At 42.2% G+C, this 24,276-nt stretch overlaps 2 protein-coding genes and 1 non-coding gene across 3 annotated transcripts in view; 1 reads left to right on the forward strand and 2 right to left on the reverse strand.

The window, feature by feature from the left end:
- Positions 1-498: 498 nt before the first annotated feature.
- On the reverse strand, positions 499-17,045 carry PTCD3 (pentatricopeptide repeat domain 3). Its single transcript, XM_085059555.1, has 24 exons — positions 16,894-17,045; positions 15,303-15,352; positions 14,669-14,708; positions 13,618-13,663; positions 12,834-12,902; positions 12,295-12,399; positions 11,756-11,879; positions 10,988-11,106; positions 10,526-10,599; positions 10,136-10,223; positions 9,984-10,044; positions 9,640-9,722; positions 8,864-9,008; positions 8,257-8,307; positions 7,320-7,403; positions 6,537-6,565; positions 6,139-6,242; positions 5,352-5,430; positions 5,170-5,260; positions 4,429-4,514; positions 3,720-3,868; positions 2,854-2,895; positions 1,779-1,937; positions 499-1,008 (listed from the first exon to the last, which is right to left on the reverse strand). Exons 1-24 carry the CDS (start codon positions 16,983-16,985, stop codon positions 921-923), a joined length of 2,058 nt encoding a protein of 685 aa, XP_084915681.1. The 5' UTR covers positions 16,986-17,045; the 3' UTR covers positions 499-920.
- LOC146438685 (small nucleolar RNA SNORD94) lies at positions 9,790-9,931 on the reverse strand. Its single transcript, XR_014852132.1, has one exon. It is a non-coding gene; the product is annotated as a small nucleolar RNA SNORD94 (small nucleolar RNA).
- A 27-nt stretch (positions 17,046-17,072) lies between the features above and the next one.
- The window catches only part of POLR1A (RNA polymerase I subunit A), a 29,797-nt gene continuing 22,593 nt past the window's right edge, over positions 17,073-24,276 (forward strand). The window contains exons 1-9 of the mRNA XM_085059550.1: positions 17,073-17,266; positions 17,737-17,941; positions 19,027-19,176; positions 19,262-19,369; positions 20,302-20,387; positions 20,477-20,586; positions 22,136-22,222; positions 22,899-23,001; positions 23,467-23,626. Of these exons, the coding sequence (XP_084915676.1) occupies positions 17,190-17,266; positions 17,737-17,941; positions 19,027-19,176; positions 19,262-19,369; positions 20,302-20,387; positions 20,477-20,586; positions 22,136-22,222; positions 22,899-23,001; positions 23,467-23,626 (1,086 nt within the window). The 5' untranslated portion in view covers positions 17,073-17,189. The remainder of the gene's footprint in view (positions 17,267-17,736; positions 17,942-19,026; positions 19,177-19,261; positions 19,370-20,301; positions 20,388-20,476; positions 20,587-22,135; positions 22,223-22,898; positions 23,002-23,466; positions 23,627-24,276) is intronic.

The following is a 24,276-nucleotide window of genomic DNA, read 5'->3' on the forward strand; positions in this document are numbered from 1 at the left end:
GCTCCTGCTCTTTAGTCTCCTGTTTAAACATCAACTACAGCTGGGCAGTACAAGGTCAGTCTTTTTCCATGACCTGAAGAGTTAAAACTGTTTTATTTCTTTCAAGGAGCAAGAAAGCAAGAATCTACTGATGTGATTCATTAGTTTGTATAGCATTAAAAAAAACTGAGCTGTGTTTGAGTACAGGATATGTACACATGAACTGGTGTCAGAGCAGAGCCTGTCATGGATTTCTACCCTGCTAGGTTTCTTGCCAGAGCTGCTCTGCTATAGTTCTAGAACACCAGGTATTTCAGTTGGAAAGGCACACTGGTTCAATCACAGTTTTTGCTCAAGGATTATCAGAACACAGCCAACTTTAATGTTAGTCATTTATTAGAGACAGTCTCCAGCTGTACACAGTGTAATTTAACACCTACACTCCAACACCTGTCCCAAAACACCAAAAGGATGAGGAACAATGCCACAGGTGCTGAATATTGCATTATTTGCACTCAGTTTTTAAGTAGTTCAGTTGGTGCAGGGTCAAGTCACAGGAGGCCCATGATAGTCTTGCTCAAGCTGTGGAAGTCTGGTGCCAGCCTGAGCAGCATCCAGGGTGCATAGCACTCCTCTCCCTGCAGCCCTCCTGTGCCTCAGTCATGCTGTTTATCAGGAGCCAGCTTGTGCTGGGGAGGAGACCTGGGGTAGCCCACGCTGTGTTCCACATTACCAAGAAGATTAACAGGAGAGCTTCCAGCTGGCACACGAGGACAGTGTCTTTCCAAGCAGGTCCCGTGTCAGAACACTCCCGAGTGCTCGTCAGTGCTGCAGCATCTCCCAGAAGCCATTCCTTCAGTAATTCCACTCCTCACAAAAGCCTCCTGGCATCACAGCAGCAGTTGCTCCCAGTTTTCCCAAGAGGAAGGCAACAGGGACAGCTACTCACGGTCACTGTCACTACTGTCACTACTGTCACTGTCACTATCACTGCTGTCACCATCCCACTTGATACTCTCCAGTGCCTTCCTGCAATGTAAAACAGTTCAGTCATCAGTCACCAGTTTGAGACTGTTGAGACTTTTGCTTGAAAAGCAAAAGTTGAGACTTTTGCTTGAAAAGAGAGACCCTGAAACACAAGGCAAACCCTCTCCAAAGAGCATTATGGGCTGAATAATGCCTACTGTCCTCAGAGGACAAGTGGACACAGCATTTGGTGGAAATACTCCCTCTTGGAAAAGCAGACTCCTTCAGTTTCTCTCAAAGTGGTGAGCCAGCTCTCAGGGCCGTTGGGCTTTTATTTATTCATTGCCTTGGACCAGATCTGGCTCCAAATTGTGGTCCCTCAAGGCTAAGCCCTGAGCAGCATCTGAGGATCACCTAAGCTTGGCTGCAAGCAGCTCAGCAGTGCAGTGAGAGGTGACCACAGGCCTCAAACAGGGAGCCACATGCAGGGCCATCCTATACCATGCCCCTGCTTTTACTGGGCTGCAACAGTGTCATCAGGCAGCCAGACCCAGCTAGGAAAAGATTCCAGGAAAGAAAGGTGATAGACAACAGGACTGAGCAGTGGATAAAGGCTAACCCCATCATAGAAAATTTCCTTTCCTCCTAGGTAGGATGGATACAGCATGGAATCAAAAACTGAGGGGCCATTTCAGTCCCACAGTCAAAACACCAGCACATCATTCTGAAGCCAGTTCTCTGCTCCCTTATCAGAGAAGCCTTTCCAAAGGAGTTGCCCTCCAACACCCTGTCTACTGTACCTCTTCAGCAGAACATGAAATATTCCAACTTACTTCTGTGTTTCAGAGAGTTTGAATTCCTCCTCCGTTCTGCTTTTCAGCCTTTGAGATGAAAGAAGCCCAAGGGATGCTGCCAGCTTTACCATCTTAATTGCCTCATCTGGGCAATTGTTTTGCTTAGCACAGTTGAAGAACTCATCCATCACCTGGTCACTGTGAAGGCAAAGGAAAATGGTGACTGTTCTCAAGGTCATAGGAGAGGTGCCCATTAATTTATAGCCTGTGCTTTAGAGTGTGAGAGGAGGTGACATTTTCAGATCACTCAACCAGTCCATTTCTGCTCCTGCCAGGAATTTCACCTCTGGTACAGAGTGAAGGCTATGTGGTAAGTTTAGGAACTCCTGTCCCAGCAGAAGATGGCAAGGCACAGAGTGCCACTAGGTGTGTGCCCTTTGGTACCAGACATGCTCATGGTGTTCACTTGGGCAAGCTCCAACTTCATTTTAAAAAAATCCCACACCCAAACAAAACTCATTATTATTCCTTACAAGTTGTGTTCTACTTCAAACAATTTCCTTCTCCAGAATCCCGATACGAGCAAGCTGTTGTAGCCTAGCAGGGTACCACCTAAGATTTAGGATTTGACTTGATAAACTCATTTTCAGAAGTCCAGGCACCTCTAAGACACCTGTGCTTGGTTAAGAGCATACTGGAGTTTTTCTGAGCACATGGCAAACCAGATGTTCAGGAGTCCTGCTCAGACTGATTTGCACTGCTGAGTTCATCAGTGGCACTGCTCCCCATGGCACAGAGCTTCAGTCAATGACACCTCAATGACCAACCCCATCACCCCCTCCCATTTTGCATTTTCAGTACGTTTGGAGACAGAAAGCTCTTGGAGTAACTCCAGTGGATAAACCAAAAGCCATGCTCACAGGGACAGACACACACATGCACGTTCTGGAAGTAAATGGACCACAACCATCAGTTACAACTGGGGGTTGGACTACCTGACTGTTAGAAGTCCCTTCCATCCCAAACTATTTCTTCATTCCATAACAGAAACTCAGAATCTCAGCATCTCAGCTAAAGGGGAAACTCAGTGACTGAAGAACCAGAAAATACTTACGTGGGAATCCTATTGATCTGCTGGAAACGCTCCATCATGTTCCTATTAATAAGAAAATGAAACAATAATTAAAAAAACCCCATATAACAGGAACAGATGTATTCAGCCTCTTGGATGAGCTGTCACTGAAACACAGGTAAGCCCAAAATTATGAACAATCCCCCCACACATATCTGAAACAGATCCCATGCTGTATTCTGTCAAATGCAATCTGTGCCAGCTAACTACGTTGGTTAGTTTAACACAAAATACATTAAACTGTGCAGAAAACAAAGCACAGCTGGTGGCAAGTTTCCTTTAAAATACATCATATTTTTAGTATTTTAAAATACCCCTTTATTGCTACTTCTTTGTTTCAAATGAAACAAAGGGAACATCTGTATTTTAGCTCAGAACCTTGAAGGCTAGATATTTCAAGTTCAGAGCATGTAGGACAGTAAATTCTAGCTATTAGTGCTCTAAAAATAGTCTATTTAGAGTTTTAATTAGGGTTAATGCTAATTAAAACTTTAAATAAACCAATTAATCTCCCTATCAGTTTGAATTATAAGGAGCTCTAAAAATCAGAAATTGGGAAGTTGTGGGCAATCAGCAGTGCTCAGGGAAGTGATTATCAGACCCCACCTTGCCATAAGCAGCTGTACAAAGCTCTACACCAAATACAACATCAATGTCTACACCATTTTTAAGACAGAAAACTGTTATCTGGTGACAAGAACCAACAGTAACAAAGAAAAAACCCATCACATTCCCAGCAGGATCTATCTGCACTAGCATTCCAAGGCATCATCGTTAGTGTTTGATTTTGTGACTAAGCCTTGAGCTGCAGTGTCAGCAAGCCCAGAGCTCAGAGAACTCACACCTACCAGGCATCCTGGGTCCTCCCAGCCCTGGAGAACAGCACCACGACATGGCCCAATGCACGCCCTGTCCACTCCAGTGGCACTTGCCCCGGCCCAGCAGGCTCATGGGCAGCTTTGATTTCTTCAGCACACTTGGCAAACGCCAGTTGAATCTGTGAAAAGATTGTGCTATTAATAACAAAACCTCTGAAATTAACATGAGCTTTTCAGTGCAATTTCTCCTGCAGCTCCTACAGGTTTGCTCTGTATGTGATTTAAATTTGGGTATTAACTGCCATTACCCCTGGGAGGCAAATCTCTCACTTTGGTCAGGACAATTGCTCCCACTAGGCAAGCTCCAAGGTGGCTTTGTAGGGACAGCTGTATCCACCTTTAACACCCTTCAGCTTGAGAAGGCAGTTACTGCAATGAAATCCTTGGCAAAAATCCCTCAATTCTGCCATGTGCTTCCTCAGGGATGTGGCTGGCTGGGTTGCATTACTTTTCCAAACCCTGGTAAGAAGGGATCCTGCTCTGTGTTAACTTGAGGTTTCTCTACAGGTTGAAGACAATCCAAAGGATCCTAGGAATGGAACACCTGCCTGCAATGTGAAATGGTGACTGAGCTTGAGTTTTGCACTTTTACTGTCCCAGTTCCCTCCACCATCCCACAGGGGAGGAGCAAGAGAGCAACTGTGTTGGGGCTCAGCTGTTCACAGCTCAGTTTGCTTACCTCATTGGGGTGCTGGTCCCTGCTCATCAAAGACAAGAATTCTTCCAACAGGTCTTGTCTCCTGCTAAACCCCAGCTGTTTTACATCTGTTTAGAGAAAGGCAGCAGTTGGTAGGTGTGACCAGTACCCCTGTTCCCAGCTCCTGGCAATATGGTGAGCACAATTTAACATGGCAAAGAGCCATTCTCTGTGACTGAGCAGGTCACATTTAATTCCCTTTCCCCTCATTATCAGATCTTGTGCACCAAATTCCTGAACCAATCTGATTTCTTCTTCCCTTCCCTGCTGGTCTCAAGACCTCTGCATGCCAGCCATACTACCCACCCTTGATAATGGCCTTGAAGGTCCCCAGCACTGACCAACCTGCTGGTGGTGACAACCCTGTCAGAACAGGGAGGAAATAACACACAAAGCACTGTCTGTAAATCAAACAGTTACTACTCCTAAGAGGGAACACAAACCTGAACTGCTGCTGGACAGTGAGGCCCACAACCCCCTGTGGGCAGAGACCTCCACCACCATCTGCTGAGGACTAAGTAGTGACTTGTATTCTTTTATATTTTGAGGCTAGATTAAATCTTAACCAAGGATCTGCAGAGGGTCCAGATGATTAGATACCATAGGCAAGCAGTGCACCTTATCATGGCTGCTCTCAGCAACGGGAAGTTTCCAAACTAGCTCCAACTCTGCACTAGCATTTGTCAAACAAACTGCCTATGAAGCCATGTGGCTATCACTGACCTTCCCAGACTGAAGGGATCACTTCCAACTGGTTGGCTGCATCCAGTGCTTGAAGGAGGTCCAATATATTTTTAGGAGTTGGATAGAAGAGCTGATGAAGGAAGAGAATAGTTTCAGTCACCTGTGACTGCTCCATTTCTCCATGCTAAAGCTCTGCAGCTCTTACCCTGGAACACACTTACCGAAGATGACATTTCTTTGTACCACTTCAACACCACCTCAATTTGTTCCATCATGCACAACAATGAAAAGAATTTTGACCTAGAGAGAAAAAATGTCCTAATTCAGTGATGATTACATCAACCAAACCAGACAGAAGTAAACCAGCAAATGATGGTGTGCTGATCAGAGTTGTATTGCAGATCAAGGAAATTTCACTGATTACAATACTCCATGTAATCAGCAAAGTAGCAGTGTTTCTTATGACAGCTTAATGCTGATACTAGATAATTGGCAGAATAAATTACAAGTTAAACCATTACGTTTTAGAATATTAAAAAAAATGCAATCTTCCTGCCTGATGCCAGTTTTAAGGCACCTGCATCTGTCTTAGATGAAACCTTTGGACATAAGAACTGAACTAAACTAACCTCATTACATGTGCGAGTTCACAAGACAAGCCTGAGTTCTTGATCCAGTGCACTGACTAGGAAAACATCCCTACACTAAGAAATTATGCTGTTTTAGTGTTACCTCCAAAGTTACCATCCCATGTACACAACAGAATGGAACAAAATACAACTGGTTGTTCTAGTTTTTGGATGGGTATTGAGATACTCATGCTCCAAGACACTGGATTTCAGGTCAAAGGACACAAACTGAAAATAAATCCTAAGCAATCACTGCTCATAAGAAGGATCTAATTCCCAAACTGTATATACAAAAACCAGCTGATATTCAGTGTTTGCATCCTAGTTTGTATTGAATCTGACAATGACACACAAGATTCTAAATTTAATCTCCACTCACCAGTAGCCATTTAACCGATCCACATCCAAGAATTTCCAATTGTCTCCCTTCTCCAGTGCCCTATTTAACTGATAGGCAAGCTTGATATCTTTAAGATCACAGCACTGCAATAAACCAGCCAGATTTGAAAGCTACCAAATGTAACAGTCAATACATCCCTCAAGACTCACTTTCACAAAGGAACATGCAGGTATCACAGGCATGCAAGTTACCAATTAGGGAGGGATCAAACAATGAACTGCAGAATTACGGCAGAAAGTTACGGGAGGTAATAAGCAAAGATGAAAGTGGGAGATACTGAAAGCTACACCTTGTATGACAGGATGGAAACTCACAGGCAATTCTCCAACAGCTGGAGAGGCTCAAAGAAATTCTGATGGCAGGGAAGAGGCACTTACCACTTGCATGGCGGTGGGAAAAAAGTTGGCTGAAAGGGAGCAAACAAGAGTCTTAACTTCAAGCTTCTGAAGAGACATAAACCAGCTCATTAACCCACCCACCCAGAGGACAGATGAGATTTTCAATTAGAAACTCAGTCTGTAGCTCAGTTCAACAATACAGCAGGGCTCTTCACTTTCCATGTAGAATCATTGGTGTGGCATGAGTTGGGTGGGTTTTTCATACACTTCTGGCAGTAACTTAGAGCACAGAAGGAAATAGCTTAACACACACAGCAGGACAGAAGCAAAGGAAGGAGGTGTACAACATTCTATTTCCAGGATTCTTTCCCAAGACAAGAAGGAAAGCTGATAAAGAGTGGATTCCAACACTTTAACACCACATTGTCTACAGTCCTTTCTTTGCCAAACCCATCTTCAGATGAAAGGTGCATTTTCCTCTAAACATACAGAAAGGCTTATGAACTTCCCAGGGCAAAGCTGCAAACATACAGATGGCAGAAAGAGCCAGTGACATATGGGATGCTCAGAATACACCCCTCCTACAGATCCACACTACAGTTTTCCATGAAGTTTTATTTCATGAAACTTTCTGAAAAGGATTAAGTAGAACAGGAAAACTCACACCACACTACAACAAAAACCTGCCATTCACCTGATGTGTATCATTTCATAAAGCATTTAATGAAGGGACTGAGACAAGCAAGTTGCATGCTTTATCCTAGGTGAGTAAAACTACCTGAAATTTACAGGTACCTTTTCAGCCAAGCTAGAAGTCCTTACCATCATCAGGGTCCTGGGCAGTGAAGCTCCTGTTTTCAACTTTATCTAACACTTCAGAGATGATGTCTGATGACCGATCATCAACTGTGGGGACAAAGAGACAAACATTGTATCTCAGTTTTGCCAAGCACTTCCTCAGTGAAGAGCATCAGCCTGCAAATACAGTATGAAACTGGGAATAAGCAATGTAATTTCAAAAAATGTTTTAATTCCCATGGTGCTCCACACCAGCTGCAATTTAATTTGCTCTAAAATTTGCCCTACTATTGCCAGATTTCCACAAAACAGCAGGGCAGATTCAGAATGATAAAACTGCTTTCTGGCAAGGAATCAAAAAGGCCTGGAAATCTGTCTGTTACAAGGCTGCACTGGGAAAAGCAAAGCATTTCATAAACAAAAATGTAAAAGGGGAAAAGCAAAAACAAACAAAAACCCAAACAAACAAAACAAAAAAACCCAGGACCAAAACCAGAGAGACTTCAGAGCAATTCCTTCACGTTTCTTAAGACACAAGGACTGCAGTTATGACTACTCTGCCTACTCTCTTCCTATGGCCAAATTCTGTGGGCATAGGATCTTAAACAGTTGGGTTCCTGCCTTCTAGCACAGCTATTTTTCATGATGGCTCTAATGCACAGAACTGTTGCAGAAAAACAAAATCCTTGTGCAACTTCTCCCTGTGAGTGGCACAGTCTATGAAATCACATACATTGTTGTCAGATCCAGCCTCCACAGAAATTGAGTAGCATATGCTCGCTGCATGAGGTTATCCTTTTTTTAACCCAAGCAGAATCAGGCTGCACAGGGAACACTAAGATCACACCCATTAAATAATCTTTTAATTCATTTGTTGACTGCTTTCACCCATCCCATGTGAAAAGCATTAAAGCAGCTGCTACACAAGACATGTTCACAGCCAAGCTGATAGCACACATACCTCCTCTGTAATACGCGGAGAGGAGATGATCATAGGATGCAAGGCTGGGCTCTGCAAAGCAAAAACACTGCAGTTACCTCAACATTCCTGGCTGAGCTCTGTGCCACAGCTCTAATTCACAGTCTGCTCCTCCAGTCAGGCAATCTCTCTCCCTGTCCCACCCTAATGCTGGACCAGACATCACATGCACACACCTGGGAGAGGTGATATCCAACACCAGCCAAGCTTCCCTGCTCTAAATTAAAACCAAAAATACTTAATAGCTAGTTTCCCTTCTGCTCATTAATGTAATCTTTAGTCTATCAACAAGCATGTTACTGGGTCAAAGCACACTCCAAAGGACATCAAATCGATTTTGCAGATATTCTCTGTTTTTGTAGTATTTATTTGAAATAAAAAAAAAATCATCTGGATCAAAAGCTTTTTCCTGTAGAGATGTAGATCTACAGACCTGAACTGCCTTGGGTGGCTTGTAAAGTCTATCTTCCCTGGAATCAGGGAATCACTGTGTTGTGTGGTGCTGAACTCCTAAGTTAACTGTTCTGCTCTGGAGGTGGCACTGGAATATGATAATCACTGCATATAATAAATACTCTGATTCTCTTACCTATATCAAGTGCTTCCATTTCCTTTAGAACCAATAAAGACATATTTCTGCCCACACCACCACATCTTCTCAGACTCTTCAGTACAGAATTAAAAGTTAGCAGTGTTGGTTCCACTTTCTGTTGAGCCATTTGAGTCAGGAAGTCCTTAAAACAAAATCCCCAAGTCCTTAGTGCTTCACATGTTATGGATCACAATTCAGCTTTCAGGTAGGTTACATACACGCTTCCTCAACCTCATCCTTCTCACTCCCTTCAAGTGAACAACTGTTCTCTAACTGATTATTTATTAAGGTAGTACTGTCTAATTTTTAACGACCAAAACCCAAGGCTACATTAATTCAGAACACATATTTGAGAATTCTCTCCAGAACATAAAGGAAATTTTTGTTACATAATATTTTTCCTTACTGATGTATCATTACATCTCAAAATCCCATTTCTGTCACAACAACATGAATTAAAATTCAGTGAGTCTTTATCCAAAATTGTTCATCTATTTTATCTCCCTGCGGTAACTTCCCCAGTTACTTTCTGTCCAGGCAGCTCCTTGAACAAGTATGTTCTCACAAGGCAAGGTTGAATTTTTCACATTTGCCACTCCTCCAGAGTAAGCTTTTTTGTTTAAACCACTGTACTTCCTTTACAGCAGAGATTACAATTTGAGGACAAAGTTCTTGTTTTCAGTCTTCCAACAACTGCAAAATTTTACTTACAGGGCAGACCCAGAACCCACACCCTTACCCCTTCCCCACCACTTTTGCTCTACCCTCCTTACCTTGGCTAATTCCCATCTTTCTGTGAACCTCTCCTTGAGATATGGGACTGCTCTGATCAGTGCATTGAAGGTGTGCACATCAGCTGGAAAATGTAACATAATCCATTTTAAATGAGAATTTATAGCCTACAGGAAACAGTTTGTTCAAGCATGGCTCAGATTTTGGCAAAGTCTCATGCAAACCTGTTTCCAGTGAGCCAGCCACACGCCAGCTGCACTGGAATTCACAGTCTGCATTCAGCTCCCATGATCCAGCTGAGGTCCGTACCCCTGCGCCAATCATCACTGCCATGAACAAACACTCCTGTGCCCAACAGGGTGTTCCTGGTACTTAGAAGACTCACCCTTGTGCCTTTCATTCTGCAAGTCTATGTACATGTCATAAGCTTTGGAATAAGCCCCATGCTGAAAAAACAACAAAAATAAAGAAATCTCTATGGTTGTGTGAGATTTCACAAGCTGAAAAAAATCCCCCAGCACTGAAGAATAACTTTACCTTCACCATCCCACGGATCATTGTGCAGTAGGAGTGTGCATTCCTCTCTGGCATTATCTTAAATATCCTTTCAGCATGGTTGTTCTCCCTAGGATCAATGAACAAGATAAATATTAACCAAGTTAAAGATACTTTTAGGAAAAGGATTCAACATGAAGAATAAGAGAATGGGCTGCACCCCTAAGGAGTGACATTCACTTAGCACAATTGTGGTACTTTGAGCTATTCTACAATCACTACCTGATTTCCATGAACACTTTAAAAGATGTGCAAACAGAGGTTTATTTATCAAGTAACACCTGTGAGTACGGGCTGCTAAAAGAATTAAGTCTGTTCTGCAACAACAATACAAGAGCACAACCCACAGAATATAGGCAACATTTTCTATACCTCCATCTGGGGCCAGATGACTGTGAACCTTTTCGGAACTGTCTCCTTGGAGCCTTCTGCTCTGAAGCACTCACCTGGAGAGATTTTTGCCAAAATAAGTCTCTCAGAGTTCACAATTATGATTTAACATCAAATGATGCTATTTGGTAACAACACTGAAGTTCAGCAGCATGGACCAAAGGTGTTTTTTAATAAGTTATATTAGAATTATGTCCATCATAACATTCATGAAGCAATAACTAGATTGAGAACAATGTTTATGTTATTAATGGCTTAACACAAACTACAGTTGCTAGTAAGTCACTCACGGGATTTTTGTAACAGACATATCTCCTGGGAATGTTAACTGCATCTGATCCACCCCATGGCATCTCCCATGCAAACAGTACAAAAATCTTGACATCACCTTGATACATTCCCACTATGTATGAAAAAAATAAATAGAGACCAAGTTTTCCATACCTCTGGTTCTTCCAAACCCTCTTTTTCTTCTTCCTCTTTTTCAGGAGTAGGTTCACCATCTCCATAGAAGCATAACAAATCTAAAAGGCTGTTTGTGGTCTCCAGAGATACAGGGGTACCTTTAGAAAATGAGAATTTATGACAGTCAGAGAAAAAAATTAGAGCTCACCACTCTACGGCTACATCAGAAAATTTCTGAACACCACTTTGCTCTCTTTCAACACAAAGTCATTCCCTAGCAAGTCCCTAAACCTGGGTGTGACACCAGTACTGCCACAAACCCACTCATCACAGGAGACAATTTCAATACTGAATTAGAGTATGTTTTTCTACTGAAGTCACTGAAAGGGTATTTTCCTGATAAAGCAGGAGAGGGAAATGACAGTTGGCAGCCAGAGCTGTGAAACAGCACAAGCCCAATACAGCATCTGAAATTTCTAGCACTTTTCGTAACTCCTCCTAAGATACACCCTGCTGTGAAGATCACTTTGTGTGTTTCACTTTCTATGAAACATTTAAAACCAACAAAAGGATTTAATCTGCTTCCTGTTCAAGAAATCATTTGTTCTCCTTATCACCAAAGTGACATGTCCAATAAGCAGTAGCCAAGACTCTCCAGTGATTCTAGAGAAACACTTCACCAGACCAGTCAGTTGTGAAAGGAGCAACAGTCACAAAATTGTCTCCATAGCCAGTGCTACCTACCAAAATATTTTTGGCACAATTCAAGTGGAGCTCCACCACAGAATCTGGCAGGTGACCACATACCTGCCTGCAGAAGCTGATCAAACATGTCCACAGACTCTTTCACCATTCGGAGGTGGATGCGCTCCCTCAGAGCTTCCTCACTCATTCCTTCAGTCTGAGGTGTGAGAGTCTCGGGCATCAGGCACTAAAAGCAAAGAGAGGAAGCCAGTCATGAGCTCAAACCTCCTCTAAATTGTCACTTAAACATTAACCAAATATCCTTATTCTTCTCCCACTACACTGCTTGCAGCCTAACACCAGGACCCCAAGCCTAACAACTTTTGGTGATGGGACCACATACATTCTCATCCCTCACTTTTGTGGTAGGAAGCAACATCTAAACAAGATTGCTTTTCTTACTTTTATCTCAAGAACCTGATATGATATTGAACTCCCAAGAAAAATATTCACTACAGAAATATAATGGAAATACAGTACTGCTTTCATACAGTGTGCAAAACAGTTAAAAATTATCCTTTTATTTTAGTTTTGGACCAGTCTGACAGCTGATTTCACTGACAAAGCACACATACAATGAAAACAAAAAGCAAAAAGCTTACTGGTACGTTGGGCTCTGCAAAAGTCTTGTCAAAATACTGAGGAAAGTTCTTTATAATGTATTTTGCAGCATTTCTCCCAGACTCCTTTGACAATGAATACAGGCGCTGCATAGAAATGAGAAAGAACAAGATGAAGAAAGACACAGATTACAAGGCTGAGAGTGAGGAGAAACATTTTCTTAAACTCTAAACATTCTGATGAGATGAAATAAAACTCATGCTTCATTTTCAACTTAGTAAAATCACAGGCACAAGACAATATTCCAGGTAAACATTCTGGTATTCATGCCAGTATGTCTATTCTTTAGTTGCCACTGTAATCTACTTCCTTGTTACTTAGTCAAGGAACACAGTTCAGATATCTGAAATGCTGCCCTACTACCTCAAGCTCAAAAACATCTCTCATTTTAGAAAGAAAAAATCTGAAAGCAATCTGATACTTCATTTTCTTTTGTAACCAAAACCAGGCTTCAATTTGGTAAGAGTATTCATAGCCTAGACAAAGGTAAGCTATCAAGGATCTGAAAGGAAATACCTACAGAATTAGCTGAGTTTCTTGGCATAAGGAAAGGGTCATCCTGGAACATGTAGTGAGCAGCAGTAGGATCCTGCAGAAAGAAGAGCCCAGGATTGAAAGGTTTTTAGTCATCTACACAGGCACAACACACTGCCTCATGGCATTTATGGCACAATAAATTCTTCCATCATAACCACCACCTATGCATATTTTAGAAGTTCCTTTTGTTCAAAAAGGTTTAGCCTGTTTAAAAAAAGTTTTTAAAATACTTCAATTTTACACATACACACATGCAGGCTAACATGGTGACAAAAAGAGGTCCTTCCTACAACATGACAAGCATTAAGTGCCCTGCAAAGCAAGTGGGACCCCAAGTCTAACAGTCTCAGGAAGTTGATGGGACTTGCAGGTTTTGATTTAATTTCCGGAATTCAAGATAGACAGGATTAAAGAACAGCATCCCAGCATTTCCAGGTTTTGCCCAGCAAGAGCAGACACTCATTGCACTTTGTAAATCCTTTCTAGACTGAGACTGGGAAGGGCATTCTGGACTGGGAAGCTAAACTGGTGAAAGAACTTGCTCCCTGTGTTAGCAAAACCCTTACCAAAGTATTGCAGCTTTCACTGGTAACTGCATCTCACTCTCAGCACAAAAATGAGGCTTTAAGGACATACCAAAACACCCTGATCTGAAAACTCTGATGTAAAAGTCCCATCTTTCATTTATGGCCAAAGCAGAAATTAAGAGCCTCCTGAGCACAAGGCTATTGTGCAAAATGGACAGCCTGACCCACAGAACCACTCACCCTGTTCACAGTAGAAGCCAAGGTCTGGAGCACCGCGAGCTTGTCCCTAAACACAAAGGAGTTTGATTAGTACTCAGTTGTAGACTTTGAATGCTGTGCATTACATTGTTTGGGGAACAAGCACAGGATTATCCTGATTGATAAGGATATTCAGTTCTAGGAAATAATGTTTTTGCCACATTTATAAAATAACACTTTTGACAAAGGAAGGAAAAATGCAAAAGTGGTCTCACTCCTTAAACAAGCCCAGGAAAGAAAACGATTTTGAGAAAAACCAGAAGAGCATCTGTGTTTCCTGCTATTACTTCTGCCCTTATAATACACTATCAAAGAAAGATCACAGGGAAGACAGAGAGAAATAATTCCTTGGAATGCTGCTCCTAGAGCATCTCTGAGGATCATTAATTCCCTTTCCAAAACATGTACTGCAAGAAAAAATTAACCAAACCAAACCCAACCCAGGTTTTTCAGGACTCCTATGCCTGTGGATCCTTAAGCCTTTGGCTGTTTCCAGCAAACAAGGAAAGGCCAATTAAAGGGTTTACATGAAGGTGGCCTTAACTTTCAGTTTACATGCAGACACCATTTGGCCATAAACTTAGTTTTTGCTGTAGTCATGCAATTCCATTCTGAGTGCTCCCAAAAAAACAGCTTTTGTTCAGCTGTGTAATTTCTAAGCAGGATTTATTCAAACAGCTATCAATGATCAAGTTTTATTTTGCTGGAAGAAACATTCATGTGCAAACAGCCAAATTAACTTGATTTTACAGATCTTTAGCAAAAGTGATCTTTTACAAAGAAATAGAATCATGCTTAAAAATGCAGTTGTTGTAACTGTTTTAAAAAGATGTCAGGAATGCAGTGTACAGTCTGCATAGAGAGTAAGAGTTAAGAATATTCACAGAGGTCCAAATCAGCAGGTAAACCACTAGTGGGACATGGCATCAAGGAACACAGGACGTTCAACTTTTTCAGATTTGGTGGATGGACTACATTTAGCTGTCTAGCACTGATTTTCTTATAAGTCAAGATTCCAGAAATAAACACTCACCAGGTTTTCCTTCGAGGGAGCACAATTTCTTCTTGAGTTACTGTGAGAAACAGCATTAAAACACTCATTAGGAACAAAGAGATGCCCAAAGAAAACTTTGACCTCATGGCTGTAGCAAGTGGGGGTCAATCTCTTCTCCCAGGTAACAAATGAGAGGACAAAAGCAAATGGCCTGAGGTTGCACCAGGTGAAGTTTACATTGGATATTAGGAAAACATCTTCATTGAAAGGCTTGTCAAGCATTGGAAGAGGCTGCCAAGGAAGTGGTGGAGTCACCATCCCTGGAGGGATTTAAGACATGAACATGTGGCACTCAGGGACATGGTTCAGAGGTGCCTTGGCAATGCTGAGTTAATAGCTGGACTCCACTAACTCTGGGGTCTTTTCCAATCCAAGCAATTCCATTCTGTGAAAACTGATGATTTAAGCTGATCCAGCTGAACATACTAAAGCAAAGATTTTTAAATCTACAGTCTAATGCAGGCTCATGGAGCTGCACAACTCAGTTCATGCTCTTGCAGCACAGAGCTGATTTGTGATGAGGTAAGGAATCCAGTTAATCCGGAAACTTCTGCACAGTGAAGGCAGGGGAAAAGAAAATCCAAGAGGAAAGAGGGTGTTTACATCATCTTACCTTCTGAATTGTCCACAGTCTTCCCAAGAGCAGTACTACTTGAAGAACACCTATAAAGCAACCAGGGGTTTGAATTTATAGCAGTCACATGAATATAACGAAAACAGATTAGTGAAATTCTGTACTAAAGGCCAGAATTAACTAAAACTTTAGCGGGAACTGGTGTGCATTGGAATAACTGACAAAGTTACACTGTTACTAACTCCAAATTATTTCCATGCAACTTATATTTGATGCTTTTCTTAAGGTCCTTTTAAAGGCAGAATCATGCTAAAAACGTGTTTTAAAATGTTTTAAAGGCAGAATCATGCTAAACACAGCACTCAATATACTTTAGACCCAAGTAGTGTTTACACAAGCAGAAAACCCCAATCTGTGATGCAGGTGAATCAGTCCTGGTGAGTTCCAGAGGCCCAGCTCCTACAGAGCTGCAGAAACTTGTGCACAAAGCCACAGCTGCAGCAGGCAGCTCATGAACTCACTCTGCTGCTTCTTATCACAAAGCAGCTGCTTTGTGCTCAGTCACAGGACACTGCTTCAAGTCTCTCACCACTGCTCACATTTTACTGCTTTTAACACAAACTAAGGCTTCCATTAAAATACTTTTACTCTTTTTGCTCAAGAAGTAACCCAACACTAAAGCCTTACTGCAGCTCTGGCCTTCAGTGCCTCCACACTGACCTTTGCCCCAAGGGAGAGGCTGGTAAGGTGCAGCCACAGCTCTGTGCTTTACTGTGCACTGCACAATTCTAGCTGCTCCTGGAAGTCCCACAAAGTGATTAAGTATGATTTTGCCATCCCAGATATGAGTATCCAGTGAAGTGAGACCTTTTCATTTGAGGCATTCCCTGAACAAAACCTCTTCATTTCATACAACGACAGAATGTTAAGGGGTTGGAAGAGACCTTACAGATCTTGTTCCAACCCCACTGTTTTGGGCAGGGTCACTTTCCAACTAGACCAGGTTGCTCCAAACCCCATCCAACCTGGCCTTGAACACTTCCAGGGAAGGAGCATCCACAAGTTCTCTGAGCAACCCGAGCCAGTGTCTCACCACCCTCACAGTAAAGAATTTCTCCCTAATATCGAATCTAAACTCCATTTTTCAGTCTGTGCTCATTATGCCTTGTTCTATCACTACAATTCCTGACGGAAGTTCCCCCTCTGGCATCCTGATAAGCCCCCTTCATGTCCTGGAAGATTGCTATGGAATCTCCACACAACATTCCCTTCTCCAGAGCGAAGAGCCCCAGCTTCCCCAACCCTGAAGTGCTCATCTGCTTTTTCCTAAGACTCAGCTCTAAAAATCGCTTAACAGCTCACACTCTCTCCCGGGAGGCTCCGAGCCGCCCCAAAGCAGACAAGATCCCCGGGAAAGGCGTCCAAAGGCAGGAAATACCCCGAGGAAAGAGACTCCCCACACCGCCTGGACCATGCACGCCTCGTGTACCACCGCGCATGCGCACTCAGCGCCCCACTGCACCTGCGCGGCCCTTCCCGCCTCACTCCCCACACCCTGCCCTGCCCGTCCGGCCATTCCTCCCCGCTGCCGCCGCCGCCCCCTGGCCCTTCCCTCCCGGTGGACCCTCACCGGTAGCTCTCCCGCCCGCTCGGGAGGCGGCATCGCCGCCCCAACCACAGCGCCCGCTGCCAGCAGTCAGCCCCAGCCCGCCGCGCCGCCATGCCGCCCCGCGCGCTGCCCTCTGGGAAGGGGGACGGCACCACTCCGCCGGCGGGGGGGAACGCCGGTGCCTCCCCTCTGTGGGCAGTAGTACCGCCCGGCTCCGCCCCCCCCGCAGCGCGGACCGCGTGGTGCTGCCCGTGGCGCGGCACCTCCGGCGGGAGAGTGGGACCAGCTGTAGGCCGGGAGAGAGTCGCTCGTTCGCCATGAGGCCGCCCAAAGTGGTGCCGTGGCGGCGGCTGGTCGGGGTGTCCTTCGGGATGTACACGGCCGAGGAGATCAGGTAAGGCTCCATGTGTGCCCCTCCCGAGCTGTGCGGTGCTGCTGGGCACTACGAGTCCCAGCATGCCCCGCGGCAGGATGGCATGGGACTGCGGCGGGCTGTGGCGCGCGGCATGCTGGGACGTGTGGTCCGGCTGGGCTGTGGCCCTCTCAGCCACCGGGATGGCGGCAGCTGAGTGTTATACAAGCTCTCCCACCGCTCGAGGGGACACACGGACAAAATCATGTGATTTCTTAGTAGACTGGCTAAATATGTAAAAGAAATACTTGCTGCGGTACGGATGATTGTGTTCAGACGATGAAATCAGCGATACACAAATTCCCATTGCACCCGCAAACTGTTCTCAGAAAGATCTTTCCATCAGTTAAAAAACCCACAGATACTAAACGCCCATGCTAGCTGTCCCACTCAAGCGTGTGTCATGCTGCTGTTTCCTGCCGCCGATTTTTGCTCTTTCCTCTCAACCTCAGGAAGCTGAGTGTGAAGCCCATCACCAACCCTCAGTACCTGGATAACTTGGGCAATCCGGCTGTGAATGGACTGTACGACTTGGCCTTGGGACCTCCGGACTCCAAAGAAGTGTGTGCCACTTGCATGCAGAACTTCAGCAACTGCCCTGGGCACTTTGGGCACATAGAATTGCCTCTGACTGTCTACAACCCTCTGTTCTTCGATGTATGTACACTGAGTTATTGCTTGTGAAATGGGTGATGGTGCCCGAGCTGTCATTTAGTCAAGCTGTCCTTGAAAACAGTAAAGGTGCCAAGATCTGCTTTCTCTTTTAAATGTAATAACAGCAAATGTGGTAGAGAAGGTTTGTTGTGTCGTGATAGTTCAATACAAATAGAGCTTTTGAAAAATATGCACTTTATTGTAGGTATTATATTACTCAATATTGACAGACAGGTGAGGGGGGAATATTCATCCTAAAGTATATGACTTACTATAGGATCTCACAGTTAAATGAATGGCACAGTAAAAATTGTCATTTTCTTTAAACAACTACCTCACACGAACAGCTGTCTGCTCTTCCAGTTTATAACAAACCTGAGCTGGGATGAATTTCCCTCCTGAGGTGCTGATCTCACCATTTACAGTAGCAGCCTTTTGCACAGGCTGTTAGTTGAGAGTCAAAACCTCACTTTCAAGTGATTAGAGTTAGATGAGGCACCCACTTCTAGCCTTTTTCCAGCTCTAAGTCAAGTACTTGTATTGACCAAGGATTAAAATCCTGCAGCAGTAATTCCCAGCCTTCAGGCCATGGGGGCTCTGTGCAGTTGGAGTGAATTGTGTGTAGAACTGTGTTAAGTAGTAAAACCCACTGATAATTTCCCAGACCTTGAGGAAAATGTGATTGTATGAAGAATAATGAAGGACTGAGACCAGAATGTTTCATTTTGCTGCTGTGGGGGTTTGGGTGTCACATTGTCCTGCATGGGATGAGCTGTTAGGAGCTGTAGTCATGGTGCTGTGTAAGAGCAGCCTTAGCCCCAACACTGCTGTAGGTACCTCTGGTGTTTCATGTATCTGTTATGTAGAGAGCCTGCAGAGAATTTATTTACAGATTATGCTTTGCATGTGAGTTTGTGTGGTTGAAAGAATCTTTTTCAGTCGAGATTCTTTATGATTAAAATTAACCACTAGTCTAATATCTCAATTACAGTAGCACTTTCTTCAAGTTCAAACAATTATGTTTACTTGCTTACTGTGCAAGCTAGTAAATCTGCCAGGATAACCTTTTCTCCCCCTTTTCTTTCCAGAAACTATACCTTCTAATCCGAGGTTCCTGTTTGAATTGTCACATGCTGACATGTCCTCGAGCTGTGGTTCACTTACTGCTAAGTCAGCTGAAGGTGCTGGAGAAGGGGTTGCTCCATGCTGTCCATGACCTTGAAATCATTCTGAACAAGGCAAGTAATGTGTATTGTTCCATTCCTTTTGGAGTTTGTAGTCTCAAAACTATAAAGCTATGCCAATTTTTTCTATTCCTTTTAGTTTGTAGAGCAATGTGCAGATGCAACAGGTTCAGAAATTGAAGAGGAGTTAAATCGCCACGTTCAGGAAATGTTACAAAGCGCTCAGATGAGAGATCGGTGTTCAAATGTAAGTACAGTCAGTGCTTCTCCTGAGATCTTGGGCTTTATCCTCCTAAAATAGCAATGTGCAGAACAAAGACTGTGTAGGTGCTGGATTTTGTCCAGGAATTCTGAACAGTGCTGTGTTTAGAGGGCTTTTTGAGTGATATGTCTAGCATTAGACTTATAAAGGATTTTATTTCCCATTAGTATAACTATTGAGTTTCTGGAAAATAGTGTCTGTGTAGGGAAATGTTTTGGTGGTATAAGTATCATATTTGATACTGCTGTCACTACATCACCTGTAGATGTTGATACTTCTCTCTATGATGCTCTGGCTGTTTTGAATTGCAGAACACATTTTGAGAACTCATGCATCCAGCAAGCTTGCAGAATTAATTACAGTGACATTTTTAGAAAGACTTACGTAATTGAATTCTAATTTCCATCTAGATGTAGTTTAATGCACGTGGTTAGCAAAGGCAAATATGAGTGAAGCAGATATTTAAAAATCTAAGATCATTGAGCAGATTTGTTTATAAGCCCATTTTAATTATTTGATCACTTGTTTAAAAACTAATCTTAAGCACTTTGCAGATCATACATTCACGAACTGTTAAAAGAAGTGATTTTTGTCATTATTATACTTTCTTAAGTCATCATTAGAGAAGAGCTTTAAATTCCAGTACTGACTTGAAAAATAAAGACTTTATGAAATAAATTGAAAAAGGAGGCTGGAGAGCACAGGGAGGTGTATTTCTGCAGCCAGTATGGGAAGATGATGAAAGAAGTCTGCAGATCAAGGCATGAATTAATCAGTACAAGAATGTGTGTGCACTGATATTAATAATATTCATGTTGATAGTTAATGTTAATTGTGCAATGTTTAGTGAATTCTTCATAAAAGATTTTATAAATTATTTTTTCATATTTTAAAGTCTTCTTTTTTATCTTCGTCAGGTCAAAAATGTGTGTGAGTGTAGAAATAAACTGATAGCACAGTTCTGGAAAGCACACATGAGTTCAAAGAAATGCCCAAACTGCAAGTAAGTTTAATTACATGAGGAAGTAAATAGCTGGTTTGAAATTAAATATTGTATTTCTATTAACTTTTATCTGCCTTTTTTCCTTGAAGATCCCGGAGATCACTGGTGCGAAAGGAGCACAACAGCAAGCTGACAGTAACTTACCCTTCTACAGTGTACCATAAGCCAGGAGAGGAAGGCATTCTGGATGAAATAGCAGGTAAAACATTTGTCCTCTATCTCAAATATGTTTGTACTTTTTTACTGCATTTCAGGGGCACAGATTCCTAGCAGTGACTGTGCACTTGGCACTCATAAAAAATACTGGTTATAATTAAACCAATAAGCTCAGGAATCAGAGAGAACCCAATTCCATTAAATTTCTATTTGAGAGCCTGCTGTGTTTTTACAGCTTCAAGTATCTCTGTGTCAGGAAAAGAAGTACAAAAGAATAATCTATGCCAAATTTAGGGTGGTTTTGGGGCATTTCATTTTTGGCAGGTAGTCGATTTTCTGCTGGATTTTTTTAAACAGAGCAACTAGATAAAAGATTAATTAGGAGGAAGATGACCAACTTCAGAAAGAAAATCAGATAATCCTAGTCTTATGAAAGAATTTTTCCTTAAAGGGGAAAAGAAAGTAGGTGACACTTTCCAGACTTAAATGACCTATTGTTTGAATCAATTTAAACTTCACTTTTTCTCTTTTATCCTTGATCCTTTACACAGTGAGACAGAATTAAAGCAGATTTATGTATGTTATTTAGCCCTTAGGAAAAGGTTTCCATAGAGAGTTTCTTTTGTTTGCTACTCCTTGATTTAAATACCAGATTAAATCTCTGGAGTTTTGGCTGAAGAAGCAAAATGGGAAGTATTCTGTCTTCTGAAATGGGGTGGGTCACACAGTTACATACATTCTGCATAGCCTTTGCATGGTTAAATCTCAAAAGGGAGTACCTTTAACCTTGGCATTGATGCGTTTCTGTTTAAGGGATGGAAAGTTCTTCTAGGTGAATGGAGAATTGAAGTTTCAGCATTCAAAAATCTGCATTTCTGGACCTTAGCCAAAAGAACAGAAAACTGTCTGAGGTCATGAGAGAATTATTTTTCATTGAGTTGTGTACTCTGGGACTCATGGGGCTGGCCTGCAAGAGAAGTGGAAATCAAGATCTAAAATCTCAGGCTTTGTTTTTTTTTGAAAAAGTGATCTGTTTGCTTTTCAGTAGCAAAACCATGTGTTTCCCTTGTTTCTCCATGTATTTCTCTCCAAACTACAGCTAACCCAGACTTTAAATTGTAATATGGATGGATTGCTGGCTGGTGCTGTTGTCTCCTCCAGCTGAGTGTTTCGTGGGAGCGTTGATGTCTCACTGGTAGTACCTGAATGCCACTGAAATGTTCCCCAGCTGCAGGCTGATTCTTGATTTGTGTTTTGGTCAGGGGATGAGGTCATTTGAAGAAAGGTTCCAGCTCACTATAAGTCAAATGAAGCATAAATTTTAGATGTTAGAGTCTTATTTCTGTTACCTATATTCATGTTCACTAGTCACAGAAATGGCTTTTTTCTTTAGTTAATTTCATATTCCCAAAGCAAATATTTAAATGATAATTTTGATGTAGACGTCAACCAGTATGCTTTGTATGTATTTCCATTCCTTCTCTGAGCTGGAAGCACTTACCACTGTAAGCAAAAAAAAAAAGTCTTTCAGAGTAATCTCTTGAAATTTTTTTATAGTAATTTTTTTTTAATTTTTATTTTTTACTTTTCAGGTATTGATGAAAGCCAGTTAGGGAAGAGAGGATACCTGACACCAATGACTGCCAAGGAATACATCCTGGCTCTGTGGAAGAATGAAGGTAATGCTTGTGAAGAGCAACGTTACTTTTTTCTCTGCACCATTTAGTGGACAAAGTCAGCAAATGTTCCAGTATGAACTCCTTGTCAAATCTTTGCCTTTTACCTGACGGGCTCCTGGCTGCAAGATAGGTTTTGTGACAGGAGGACTGGCAGCCAGTGAGTGCAGAGACCTGGATATAATTAACACTTTGATCAGTTATTCTCAAACTGTGGCTCCCCACAAGTCACAACTGTTGTTTGTAGAGAGTGTGATTTTCATATGGTGCTGCACTCCACAGTTACACTAGTTACACTAGTTAAAGACTGAGAATGGATGTATCAGCCTCTTTTTTGAGTTGCCTGTACTCTGAATCTGTCTGCAGTTGCCAGGAGAAACCAAAGCAGTTTCATGAGTCAGTCACAGTTAGTAGCTGGAGATTTTCTTCCTCTTGTTTTACTTTTTCCTTTTGCCATAATTTATACTTTTGTCCAGAGTTGTTTCTAAAATACCACATATGTGACCAGAAAGAGTGGCAGTTCTTTCTAAACTGTGTCTAAATGTTTTTATTTTAAACAAACTCAGTACTATTTAACTTAGCTGATTCTTTTGACTTGGTTGACCAAGTGCATGTGGGGGTTTGGATTCCCAAACAATAGCAGTGAGAATGACTTTATATTTCTATTGTATCTTTTTAGGTTTCTTTTTGCGTTCTCTCTTCCCTGGGATGGATCCCCATGAGAGTTCAGGATTCAGTCCAGACATGTTTTTTTTAGATCTGCTTGTGGTTCCACCTTCAAGGTAAAATTCACCTCCCCAAAATTCTGTAGACATCATGGGATTTAGTCCATTTTTTGCAGGAGGTGGAGATCCAAACTTCCATAGTGCAGACACTAGTCTGCTTAAGTGTCAGTAGAGTGTTTAAATAATGAAAATCACACTAGTAATTGATGATAAATTCTGCTGTATCTTCAAGTGAGTTCGTTAGGAGACTGCAATAGTATTTATGGAAAAAATGTATTTTAGTATTAGTATTTTAAATTATTATAGAATATTACAGCTGAACAGTACTGATATAATTTCTGGTTAAGAATCATTCCTCTTTAATGACTGTCCCGGTAGAATATAATATGAATTTTTAAGTGCCCACTGTTAGTTTCTGTGGATTATTTTCCATGCACTGAAGACTTAGCATAGAATGTTTGAGGTTTATCATGCTGCTTTTCAGTGGCATTAATTTTCTAAAATATTTTTGATTTGCTGTAGGTATCGTCCTGTGAATCGCGTTGGAGATCGCCTGTTCACAAATGGGCAGACTGTGAACTTGCAGGCTGTGATGAAAGATGCCCAGTTGATACGGAAGCTCTTGGTTTTCATGGCCAAAGAACAGTGTCAGCCAATAAAAATTGGAGAAGAAATTCAAACAGTAAGAGTTGCTGGTTATCTTACTCTTTGCTTTTTGGATATGTGGGTTGAGTTCAGGTAGGCTCCTATTTAAGCTGTGCCAATAACAGTTTTTGCCTGAGCTGTTGGAGCGTCTGCTGGTGGAGATGTTCTCCATAGCTGTTGTTTTTTTCCCTCTGCTTTTTTCTACCTGGTGCAAAGGGAGAAAACATTTTGCTCAGATTCTTCTTGTCATGGTTTTTGGTATTAGATTACTGTATGAGAGATGTAACGGGCTCCTGTTTCTGGAGAATGAAATACGTACAGCTCAAACAGTTCATAATGAAACTTTACCAGCATCTCATCATATGAAAAATGATGGGGTGACAAAGGCCACTTTAGCTGCTAAGCCTCGTAGAGCCAGTTGTGATTGTGTTTATTTTTGGACCATTGATGTCTAAGCAGAACTGAAAACTTCACGAGTAACATTAATTAGTAACAATGCTTGTCTGCTTCTGACAGTTCACATGGTTGTATAGTGGTAAAAGGTAATGTATGTCAACTTGCCTTGTTCCATAGTTGTTCAACAGTTGTATCATTGAGGATTCTTTGATACTGGGCTCAGTTTCTGCTGAACTTGATTTACATCTGCAAACATTTTGGAAACATTTTTAAGTTACTCAGAATGTAGCC

The sequence above is a fragment of the Lichenostomus cassidix genome, chromosome 4 (genome assembly GCF_008360975.1).
Source record: "Lichenostomus cassidix isolate B80296 chromosome 4, HeHo_3.0, whole genome shotgun sequence".
Lineage (NCBI taxonomy): Eukaryota > Metazoa > Chordata > Aves > Passeriformes > Meliphagidae > Lichenostomus > Lichenostomus cassidix.